The 11,530-nt window shown below is 47.0% G+C and overlaps 4 protein-coding genes and 1 non-coding gene across 5 annotated transcripts; 4 read left to right on the top strand and 1 right to left on the bottom strand.

Annotated features, from left to right (window-relative positions):
- Positions 1-879: 879 nt before the first annotated feature.
- On the top strand, positions 880-4,180 carry DFJ58DRAFT_902831 (uncharacterized protein; the record flags this gene model as incomplete). The annotated part of the gene is made up of 7 exons (XM_041394837.1): positions 880-918; positions 1,274-1,483; positions 1,895-1,898; positions 2,456-2,914; positions 2,939-3,010; positions 3,079-3,157; positions 3,877-4,180. The coding sequence occupies 7 exons, from the start codon at positions 880-882 to the stop codon at positions 4,049-4,051; spliced, it is 1,038 nt and encodes a 345-aa protein (XP_041251346.1). The 3' UTR covers positions 4,052-4,180.
- Positions 4,181-5,610: 1,430 nt separating this feature from the next.
- Positions 5,611-7,693, bottom strand: DFJ58DRAFT_902832 (putative argininosuccinate lyase). The gene is made up of 9 exons (XM_041394838.1): positions 7,557-7,693; positions 7,333-7,507; positions 7,020-7,271; positions 6,759-6,973; positions 6,626-6,718; positions 6,489-6,573; positions 6,288-6,431; positions 6,157-6,237; positions 5,611-6,107 (listed from the first exon to the last, which is right to left on the bottom strand). Exons 1-9 carry the CDS (start codon positions 7,619-7,621, stop codon positions 5,868-5,870), a joined length of 1,350 nt encoding a protein of 449 aa, XP_041251347.1. The 5' UTR covers positions 7,622-7,693; the 3' UTR covers positions 5,611-5,867.
- A 90-nt stretch (positions 7,694-7,783) lies between these two features.
- DFJ58DRAFT_t6 lies at positions 7,784-7,855 on the top strand. The gene has a single exon. It is a non-coding gene; the product is annotated as a tRNA-Glu (tRNA).
- Positions 7,856-9,173: 1,318 nt separating this feature from the next.
- DFJ58DRAFT_649174 (uncharacterized protein) lies at positions 9,174-9,458 on the top strand (the record flags this gene model as incomplete). Its single annotated transcript, XM_041381515.1, has 2 exons — positions 9,174-9,281; positions 9,336-9,458. The coding sequence occupies 2 exons, from the start codon at positions 9,174-9,176 to the stop codon at positions 9,456-9,458; spliced, it is 231 nt and encodes a 76-aa protein (XP_041251348.1).
- A 1,386-nt stretch (positions 9,459-10,844) lies between these two features.
- Positions 10,845-11,406, top strand: DFJ58DRAFT_9779 (uncharacterized protein). Its single transcript, XM_041395661.1, has 2 exons — positions 10,845-11,133; positions 11,185-11,406. Exons 1-2 carry the CDS (start codon positions 10,963-10,965, stop codon positions 11,332-11,334), a joined length of 321 nt encoding a protein of 106 aa, XP_041251349.1. The 5' UTR covers positions 10,845-10,962; the 3' UTR covers positions 11,335-11,406.
- Positions 11,407-11,530: the final 124 nt, after the last annotated feature.

An 11,530-nucleotide genomic window follows, 5' to 3' on the forward strand; every position in this document is an offset into this window, starting at 1 on the left:
GCTAAGTTCAATCTTGAAAAAACTGAAATAATCCCCATCGGATCAAAAAACGCACCATGATTGAGTACTCCAAACACGACAAACTAACCCCTGTGAACCACCATTAAACAATAAAATTAAGATAGCCCCAGATGGCCACCCCGTCAGATCTCTGGGTGCCTGGATCAGTAACAAAACTGAAGCTTCAACTCCATGGGAACCGATACTGAACAAAATCAGACTAGCACTAAAGAAATGGGGAAACAGTCACCCAACACTAGATGGTAAGAAACTCATAGTACAAATGATTGCAGGCGGCATGACCCAGCTCATGACTAAAGCCTAAGGAATGCCAAAGAATATAGAAACGGCACTAACAAAAATTATACGCAACTTTATCTGGGACAACGCACGCACTCCCCCCATCAACTTAGAACAACTCCACCATCCAAGAGGAGAAGGAGGTATCGGATTACTAGATATCAAATCAAGGAACGAAGCAATTGAAGTAACTTGGGTAAAAACGTACCTGAACCTATCTGAATTGAGGCCGGCATGGGCATCCATTATGGACCTACTACTGAACACAATCAGATCAGAAAACACAGAATACAATAAAACAAATCCATTCCTCACATCCTGGATCCCCCCAACGAAAGGCCCAAGATTCACCTCACTACCCCGAGAAGCACAAATGATACTAAAAACTGCAAAGCAATTCAATATAAGTTTCACGCCAATCAAAATATCAAAAGAACTAAAAAAGAACCTACCATTGTGGTGCCACCTAGGAGCCCCCAAAAACACATACAACAAATCAAAAAACATCAAACAACTAATAAAATTAAGGAAACGACTGACGCAAATAAGTGAACTCGATCAACACTTCCCAAGAAATACATGCCCTTGCAAAGCATGCCAAAGAGACAGAAACAAAGGGTGTTCCAACCCACACGCATGCACACAATATGCAAATGAAATCCTATACAAAATAGCCCCCAAATTTAACACAAAAACGAAGCCAAAGAAAGACAACCTATCACTGACTCACCGAAGAAAAGAAAAAAAACCAACAGGCACACAAGAACCAAAACGGAGAAATCCTTTTCGACCCAACAGTAACAACCCACTCCAGTCTAGCAAACTGTTTCAGGATCTTCACAGACCCAAAATACACATCACTAACCCCAGCACATCGCCTACAGGCACCAACAAGGGGACTCAACCTCCTACAAATAATATAACAATCTTCACGGACGGATCATGCACAAATAATGGAAAAGATAATGCACAGAGTGGATGTGGTATATGGTTCGAAGAAAACCACCCTAAAAACCTCGCGTTTAGAATCCCTGGATGGAAACATTCAAATCAAATAGCAGAATTATCAGCGATACTAGTAGCCTTACAAAAAGTAGAACTCTACATACCTATAACCTTTGTTACAGACTCCAGATACACGATAGAAGGACTAACCAAACATCTCCCATACTGGGAGGACACGGTGTGGGTATCACAACCTGGCAGGCACATATAAGAAAAGTGCTCAGCCAGTATAAGTGAGTCTTGGCTCTGCCTAGCTGCTATACTCGCAGAATGCAAGAACGTTCGACCCTAAAGGGGAAGCAAGGAAAGCAAGGATCCACGGAATGATGCTGAACAATCCTGGTGAATGGCGGTGAAAGCGCGAGAAAGCGCGCGCGGGAAAGCGAAGTGCGAAAGTGCGCGGAGCGCGGGAAGGTAGTGCAAGCAGTGCACAGGTGTAAAAGATATATACTGAGACTGATAAGAGGGAAAGCGCGGATCTAGACAGATACTGATAGTGCCACTAGCTATAGACTGATGCTAGGGCCTCAAAACAATGATGGACACATGCATTGCATGGAGCTAACTGGTGATAGATACTGAGTGGTAGGAAGGTAAGGTGGAATTAGTTGGGTGTAAAACGAACATGAGAGTATGTAAGTTCTACCTAAGCGCTCTCCCAGGGCTCGGAGCCGAATAGGGAGCGCTCTAAGTATGTAAATGAGGTAAGGTGATGTAAAGTAAGGGTGCATAATGAAATGGGAAGTGTAATATGCTAAATATGGTCAGATAACGAAAAGGGACATACCGAGGGACTGGTTGGACGATGGATGGATGCTCCTGGATGCTGTGCGACATAGTGCGCTTAAACGCGAGAAAGCGCACAAGGCGCGCACGCGGGAATACTGCGCATTGTGCGGGAAAGTGTTGCGCCTATGGCGCGTTTTGCGGGAAGTGGTGCGCATGATGGTGGAAGTCATAGTGGATGATGGTGCAAGTTGTGCAGTAAAGGCCAGTCATCAGAATTTGTAATATGAGCCCATATGAGCCTGCAGAAACGCGAGTCTCTACAACGGGATGGATTGAAGTAGCAAATAGCGAGATCATCAGAGCAACAGCATACCAACTGCGAAAACGATCCGCACAAACATCATTTCAATGGATATAAAAGGGCATAATGGCCACCAAGGGAACGAGCAAGCCGATACCTTAACAAAAGAAGGGGCAAGTAAACCAACCCCAGACGAACTCGATCTAAGCATCCCCGACAAATTTAACCTACAAGGAGCAAACTTATCAGCAATAACACAAGCACTCGCCTATAAAGGCATCAGACAAAAGATAAACATAACCCCACGAAGAAAGACCACAAACAACCTAGATGTAACAAGATACGCACTCCAAGAACTAACAGGACAACTAGAAACGGACTCCACCATATGGACAAACAGTAGACATAGAGACATACCAAGGAAGATAAGACAGTTCCTATTCAAAGTGTTACATGGCGCATACAAAATCGGAGACTACTGGACAAACATACCAACGTACGAACATCGAGCAAGATGCGCCAACTGCAATGCAGACGACGAATCCATGGAACACATATTGACCGAATGCCCAAGCAATAGTAGCTCATTAATTTGGTCTCTAGCAAAAGACATATGGCCAGAGAATTTCGGAGCTTGGCCCAGAATAAATATAGGCGTAATCCTGGGCTGCGGAAGTGCAAATATAAACCCACACAGACAAAACAACGAACCCGAAAACCACAGAAACCAAAACCACACAAAGGCGCCTCCAGACTTTTAAAAATCTTGATAGCGGAATCAGCATATCTCATCTGGACCATGAGATGTGACAAGACAATACTGTAGAGATATGCACTTAGGTTCGGCCCTATTGAGGTGTGACCAAATGAACATTAGGTTCGAAGGTTCACAGGGGGGATGTGACATGTGACAGGCTGCGCTTAGGTTTGATGACCGTTAGGCAAACACATTCCTTTGTAAGTATAAGCATGCTGATCCTTACGCTCAACCAGGAAATGCTCACTTTACAAGCTTCGTTTCTAACTTTATGTCTGTCTGTCTGTCTGGCAACACAACAGCTTCCCTGTATGTTGTTGTAAAGTCTTGTCAGTGTGGATCCTCGGCATGCCTGAGCAATGTTTCCATGGATGTTGTTCTGCAGCATATTGCATTGGGTGAATCAACTGTCCCTCATGGCTATAGCGCTGATGAATCAGGTAATCTGCTGGTAGACAACGAGTCGGAGAGCTATGAGCAAGTGGTACTGCCAGTGGATGACACGGAGCTTGAATCTACAGTGAATGGGTCTAAGGAGGTTGAGGCTGGGGGCCGTGGAAAGCGCAGACGCGTTGCAAACACTCAGTACAAGGATTTTTGGCTGCACTAGACCTTTTTTTCATGTTTTTACCATATGTCACAGTTTAGGTTCGACGGCCTCAAATTGGTGTGACCGTCACACAAAATAGGTTCGATTCGCTAGGCGTGTGACGGTGTGACGAACTTAGGTGCGTATCTCTACAGTAAACGGAACAACACTCACCAAACAATCAATAACAAAGAGATGGTCATCAATAATAAGCAAACGGTTACAACTAGACAGACTTACAGCGAGAAAAATAAATCGCACACCATCATTCCTAAAACTAATAACATCTACATGGCACGACATAATCACATCACATGACCCCCTACCAAAAAACTGGGCAATCGCCCTTGAGGTTTTTAGTGGGTATTAAGCCACCCAGGCCCTCTTTGAACGAGGCAACCAGGTAGTAAGAGCCCCACACACCCCGTTAAACGGGAGTGCGTAAACTCATTTTCTCCTCGGACCGGGACCCTAAGTATCCCGCTATAGCGCATATTCGTAGGACTAGATTTTGTCAGTTGCTACAAATATACATCGCTTGTCTAAAAAAATAAAAGAATCTGTGCCCGAACAGCAGAAATTTCCTTTGCATTGATGAATATAATTCCATCGGCTCGATGATTTTGTCCACGGTACCGCGGTCCATGAGTTCCAGGAGCGTCAATTTCCTATCGTATCCCTGAACCCAATTATGATAGGAAGCGACCGTGAGCTTGATAACCCTACGAGAAGTCCTACAGGATAAAGTGTGCACGTGACAAAGGTCAAATCGACGATGTACTAAAGCGCTTGAGCACCATGCCGCCGAGTATGTTGTGTTGATATTCTCAATCAACGATAAGTAGCGGCACGTACGACAGCTCATACATGTTGTAAAGATTACCACACTTGCCACCACCTAGACTCGCGACCAGCCCGTCTATGGGATGACACGCTCAAACATATATTTCAGGCTTTTTGGAATAATCATGTCATCTCCTGGCTGGATTTAAATGGAGTGTGTTTGGGGGGTCTGCGGTCTTGCCTTGATATTTTATCCAAAGGACAAAAACTTGCAAAGGTATGCATTTTCCTAATAATTCTCAATCCACCTACCCGACAAGCTGATATTGCCTTGCTTCAGGTTCGATTTTATGACAGCCCTTGTAGTTCTCTCTCATTCCCGGTCTGTAGTTTGAACCCGTCAACGCGCAGCCCAATAAAGGGCTATCAGCCATCGATCCTGATTTCCAACACTCAACAATGGAAGCTTCGGCACCCGCGTCTACCTCTGAAATGCCGACCAGAGCACCGTCAACTCCACCAACTACGCTTCTCACGGAAGAGCTTGCCGTTACCCCACATGCGAAGCCTGTTCCTAATCCTCGCCCATTAGCCCAACCTGCTTCCTCTACTTCCCTTCCTGCACCACCCTTACCACCCGTCCCTTATCCGAGGCCCAACACTGCTGTGTCACATTGGCACATCCAGAAAGCGCACGTCGGATGAATTTCGAATCAATCGCAATAGCCAGCTCGAATCGGACACCCCTAGCCCGTCAAAACATCGGAAATGAGTCGAGCATCGTTTGCGACGCAAGATTGGCAAGAATGCAGTATGCTGTGAGTGTTTACACGTTCCAATTTGAAGCCTGTTCACACCACCAGGTCAATCTACGAGAGCATGATTGCACTTAGTATGATGACTGTAAAGTATCTTCGCATTTACTTTCTGTGTCAATCTACGGTACTGTCATAATTTACACCAGTGAATAGCATATTCCAAATTATATACGGACAAGGGCTCCCTTCGGTTGGCTCTACGACAATGTATTGTGGTTGCAGTAGCAACTCAGGAAAGACTGTATTATCGTCGTCTCTGCACATAGACAGTGTTATCACTCTCGACAACGCTGTGCACAATCGACCGTGAGGGAAGGAATTCAAGTTAGTCCGGAGGTCGAGCACGGTTTGCGCTAGCGTCAAACCTCAATTGACATCCATTAAGTGTACAGATAGATAGATAGAATAGCACTAGGGCTGTACTAGTGATCCTCGGCGCTCTCCCAGACACAGATTCAACTGTTGTCGTCCCAGGGCTATGAGTTCAAGTTGTAAGGGCTCTCATGTACAAAATATTGATTGATTGACGTCACAGCGATTGGCATTGGTGACCAAACAGCTTTTGTAGTAGTATCGGTATTATTTTTAGCCAAGCGCTGCTCGCAAGACCGCGATCTGCCTGTCCAGCGTCTTGCGACTTGGTCCACCAATAGATGTCCTTCTCTCAACGCTGGCTTCGAAGTCAAAGACCTCGACCACATCGTCGGAGAACTTTTCGTGTAAACCCTTGTAGTCCTCAACAGACAATCCATTCAACTGGCATTTTCTAGCCTCGGCCAAAGCAACGGCACGGCCAGAGACGTGATGCGTCTCACGGAAGGGCACCTACTCAGTCGTCAATAAGTAATAACTGTGAGCCGATAAGAATACGAACCCCTTTCCGGACGAGATAATCAGCAAGATCGGTAGCGAGGACATCCATAGTCAGTGCTTGTTGCATCCTTTCGCCATGAACCTATTTGACCACCACGTCAGTGAGTGCCATAGAAATGAAATCAGACAGACCTCCATAGTCGCTATGACACCCTCTGCGATCTTGAGCGATGCAGAGATGTTGTCAACAGTGTCAAATAGTGGTTCTTTGTCTTCTTGAAGATCTTTATTGTATGTCGACGGCAAACCCTTCAGCGTCATCATGAATCCTGCCATCTAGGAAAGGGATTGCGCTCGTGAAGATCAATAGCACCACAATACCACATGACGTACATTGCCAAAGATGCGCCCAGATTTTCCTCGCAATAATTCAAGAGAGTCTGGGTTCTTCTTCTGGGGCATCATACTCGAGCCGGTGCTAAAGGCAAGGTATGATTACGCCTCAGACTGCCGTCCGGACAAAACCATACCTGTATGCATCGCTGAGAGTGACAAAGCCAAACTCGGCAGTGGAATATATGATCAAATCCTCAGCCAGACGGCTCATGTGAGTCATGGTAAGGCTTGACCACATCAAAAATTCGACAATGAAGTCGCGATCACCGACCCCCCCACATGCTGTTTTCGGCAAGTGAAGTGAACCCCAGTTCTTTGGCAAGAAATTCGCGATCAATTGAGAATGGATTGCCAGCTAGGGCACCGCTTCCCAGCGGCAGAACAGAAATACGGGGGATGAGTTGTTGAAGTCGCTCAAGATCGTTGCGGAACGAAAAAGCGTGCGACAACAGGAAGTGCGACCACCGAATGGGTTGTCCTCGCTGCCTCACCATGAGCGGCCCCCTTGTATGAGAAGTATGCACCTACTTGGAGATGGGTATATCCCGGGAGGAGAATATCTCTCTCCTTGTCTGCACGCTCTACTATGATGCGCAAGAGACCTTTAAGACTGGATTCGATATCATCCACTTCACCGAGAAGCCAAAGGCGCATGTCAGTCGCCACTTGATCATTGCGAGACCGTCCAGTATGAAGTTTTCCGCCGAGTGAGCCGATTAGCTCGCTTAATCTGCGTTCGTTTGCAGTATGAATGTCCTCATCATCAGCGGCAGGCTGAAACTGTGAGGCAAGGTTATCAAATGAAACGACGGATTGAGTGCCTCGTGAACGAAGTATGTACTTGACCGGTTGCCCATTCTCGACCGACAGCATCTAAACCTTGAGTCATTTTGACTTCTTCTTCCTCGGTAAGAAGACCAACGCGTCGAAGAGCTTTTGCATGCGCAATGGACCCACGAATATCGGCAGCATGCATCCTTTGATCATACTTAAGGGACTGATTAAACGCATGCATCCTTCGAGACCATCAGAATATCAGTGATTCATCGAGAGTCATATGCGTACAGAGGATCCGTTGTGCCTGTAAACCTCCCGCCCCATAGTTTTTGTTTTGTGGGTTGATCGGTCATCGTGTGTCGACAGAGAGAAGGGGTAGATAAGTCTCCCCTAGACAGACCCTTATGAAATCGATTAGATGAAAGTTGTTCCTCTGAATCCTCTCATAGTTGATGACGGTCCCACATCCGTTACGATACCAGCTCATGAGTGCAATGTCGAAAGTTTATGACACATCGGATATGGTGTAACGGTTAACATTGCTGTCTTTCACACAGCGGCCCCGGGTTCGACTCCCGGTATCCGAATTACTTTTTGTCACGCCACCAAGTCGTGCAGTGGTCACTCGACCACTTCGAACTTTACAGAGGGTGACAGATTTAGATTCCCTTCAAAAGTCTAAACAGCCCTCTGCGACCGAGGCCCCCAGGTAGCTCTAGAGTCCCACACACCCCGCAGACAATGGGAGTGCATAAACGCATTCGGACCGGTGTTTCCCAAAACTCCGCTATAGCGCAACCAATATATACGCATCGCTCGTCTAAAAAAAAAGCCTAAACAGCTGGAGTCATCCTGACACAATCCCGAGGCGGCCACTATAGATCTACTCAACAAAAAATATGCAGTGCCATGTCTCATGCCATGGCATTTCTTGACCGGTATCACGGGCTCTACCGTGACGGCGGCCTTAGCTCGATCAATTTTCACAAACTGTCCGGCCGGTGGCCAAATTCCAGTGACAGCCGAATTCGATTGATTCTCGGTGGTTGTTTCTTGTGAACATATTCCTTGCATTACAACGAGCCTGCATGCATCTCAGAAGTGAATGTTAGTATTTTTCATTCTCGACTGGCAATATGAGCCCAGGATTCGCGTTTGGTTCGCAGGGTGTCTACTGCGTTAAGATGTTCTTGACACCGGCTACTACCAGTAGTATCACCGTTTCTGAGGCATCGATCGCTGAGCGCTGAGCTCCGAGACCTAGAGAACTTGAAAACTCAGTACTTAATAATCTCCAAGGAATCATGATGAACATTACATCATCGACTGTGCTTGACATCAACTGTCAATTGTTCAATGACGATAAAAATCAGTGACGACCGGCGGTACCCATCAGCCATAGTGTAGAGTGCCATGCCTTCAGAGAGCGAATGTTTTCGATTTGGCAGTTTGATCTCAAGCCCGTGATTTCCGAGTGTTCTAGTTACTAACTATGGCTTGCCACGGTTTGTTGAAACTGTCTGATGCTGGCCGGGTACTAGAACACTTCAAGGGGTTCCTTCACTCTCTTGCTACCACCGCGGTGCAAGCTCCTTTTTTTTTGTTATGATCCGGGTCGCTAGAGTAAAGTCGCCGATTCGGACTCCCGCAGTATACCTTTTGCCCCTCCATGCCACGTGCTGGCGGCTATTTTGGGAGGCTTAGCAGTTACATGGCTGACGCGTCGTCGAAGCTGTGCGCCTTATAAGATCGACACACCTCCACCTCCCCTTCCCCTCCTGCCACCACCATCGTTGCGTATTCGAGCATCCTTCCCTCCGCTCTTCACAGTATGTCTCCCCCTTGTTGATCTGATCTCGAGCTCATAGTCAATCGTTTACAGGTTCTCACTCACTTGCCACCACCATGCCTGCCAAGAAGCGTTGTCAATTCCAGTCTGAGACTCCTTGCAATTCTGCAGCTCTTCGCATAGTTGGCCAATGCCCACATTGCAGGGCAGACTTCTGTGGCGCAGTTAGTAAATCGCCCATTACGTCGTGTGCAATTCACTCATCGCACCCCTTTCAGCATCGCTTGCCTGAACATCATAATTGCAACAACCTGGAGGATTGCCGGCAGCAAGCCTTCGAGCGCAACAAGGCAAAGCTAGAGAGCGAACGCACTGTGGCTTCTAAGATGGCTACTGCATGATGGTGCCCCCTCTACGTGCCGATATTATGTCGCTCCTCATCAACATTTTTCTTTTGCTGGCCTCTGCATTATTAGCATGTCCCACATCCCGCTATTTTATATTACTTGGTCTTCCATCTATTGCGTCCCATCCATCCATCCTTTCCCACACCGTGACACTTAGTGATACCTCGGTCACCTCTCCGCCATCTATAGGACGCTCGATCTGTTCTGGGTTGTACTGCTTGTAATTTGGTTTGTAATAGAATTTTCTCACACACGTATACTTTGACAACGAGAGATGTACGTTTGCATCACTCGGCTGGGCCTGGTTTATGTCGGACTTTTTTGTCTAGGTATCTTCTGGATTTATCTTTCTTTACATATGTATTTGTCCGGTTTCTGATCATCGTCATGAAGAGCCGCTGAATCATTAGCCGTCTTTTTCACATGCCCGGAATCCAGATGGACGATCACAGCAACGCCAGCAAACAACGGAATGGTCGATTTAAAGGATTTGAGCTGGCGGTTCGTGCACTCGGAGAGTAGCTGCCCTGTAGCGGCATCGATAACGATAAGTTCAGTGGCCTTCCGCTGGCACGTCTCTGACTGCATTCGAAAAGTAGAACTCAAAATACTATCAGCCCTTTAGGCTTTGGCCCATCCACATCATGAATCTAGCGACATGTCAAGATATGATCTAGATCTAAGACAATATTTTGGTTACCACAACCTGATTTAGCAGTCCATCGATTGCGTGATGTTCGTGCATGTTGCTAGACGTTGCCCTACCCATTCAAACTCACTGTGACCTCAGTGAGGGCAGGTCGCAGCATCTGTTACTCCTGTCGCAGAATGCAGCATCGCTAAGGTTCTCGGCTAACCAACATGGTACACAGGAGTATATCAGCAGGCAAGTGGCACCCGTCACGATTGCGTCACTGCGCACGGCATTCAAAACCTTTCATGGTCCAGAACTAAGTTGGCAATAGGATGATTCCTCGCTCCATCCGACAGGCGCGTATCAGCTGCGACAAATTGATACTGTTCGCTGACCGATTGTCAGACTGAGTGTGGCGTATAATATGGATATGTGTGACAACAACAAGCCTCAGTCCTCCCTGTCATCAAATGTGCGTCCTCTTTACCTCTGCCATACTCTGAACTCAATCACCGCGCCTACGCCGCTCAGATTTGTAAATGATCTTACCCTAACCTCGATCATAAATATCTCTTATCGCGGGTTTACCGGGGACTTCACCGCCGGGTCAAGGCCTGGCGCAGTTCGTTCATGAATGATCTCAAATGACGCTGGTACTGTTGTAAAAGGGCGCGCCGTTAGCGTACAGACCATCTCCGGATCTGGTGCGTATGACGTTTGTTCCTGAGCACGTTTTATTGTTGGGATAGCCACAAGCATGTTTAATGAAAATGGTCGCAGTGAAAGTTCACAGCTGACTAACAGACCATTTTTAAGAGTGTTGTACCCGACCTCTGGGTCACCCCTTACTATTACCCGGCCACCATGGCCGTGCAATTTGATGCCCTACGAAGGGCAGCGCTGCGCTCGGTGTTCTTCCTACACGCTTGTGCCCAAGTTGACCTCAATCGTGACTCATGCAAGCGGCGACCTCGACGACGAGGCGTGGGCGGTACATCGTGGAGAAGGACTCCTATGCCCATGTTCGTGTGTCAGGTCAGTGGGTTATTAAACTACTACAGCATAACAAATTGAGTAACGTTGGAGCTTCGCCAGAATACGCGAGTGCACTACACGTCAGTCCTAGGACCTACGAAGGAGCTAGTCGTTGGTTTTGACGTGGCAAGCCACTTCACGCCTGGCAAGTCAATTTCCTTATGGGCATATGGGTTGCGCTATTTACATCGGGGCGTATGACATATGCATGCTCAGGTGGGTTTGCGATTTTGATCTCTCATATTATCAACTAAATTTACACGTTTATGTGTGATTTGTGTGGGTTACGTATGACGGGACGACATGTGTTGGAGTCGAGGACTGGGCTACTAGAGAATAGATGACTAGGACGCTAGTAATGAAATGGGGGATGTATGTGCATGTGGATTATCATCGG

Source organism: Suillus subalutaceus, assembly GCF_016647625.1.
Source record: "Suillus subalutaceus strain FC151 chromosome Unknown DFJ58scaffold_1, whole genome shotgun sequence".
Lineage (NCBI taxonomy): Eukaryota > Fungi > Basidiomycota > Agaricomycetes > Boletales > Suillaceae > Suillus > Suillus subalutaceus.

Bases quoted from the DNA above. Each gene is read 5' to 3' on its own strand.
- DFJ58DRAFT_902832 (XM_041394838.1), bottom strand. From the start codon at position 7,621: ATGACCGATCAACCCACAAAACAAAAACTATGGGGCGGGAGGTTTACA. The intron at 6,719-6,758 runs GTGATCGCGACT...GATGTGGTCAAG, and splicing joins AACAGCATGTGGGGGGGTCG to CCTTACCATGACTCACATGA. The intron at 6,108-6,156 runs GTTCGTATTCTT...ACGACTGAGTAG, and splicing joins ATTATCTCGTCCGGAAAGGG to GTGCCCTTCCGTGAGACGCA.
- DFJ58DRAFT_9779 (XM_041395661.1), top strand. From the start codon at position 10,963: ATGGCCGTGCAATTTGATGCCCTACGAAGGGCAGCGCTGCGCTCGGTG. The intron at 11,134-11,184 runs GTCAGTGGGTTA...GTAACGTTGGAG, and splicing joins TGCCCATGTTCGTGTGTCAG to CTTCGCCAGAATACGCGAGT.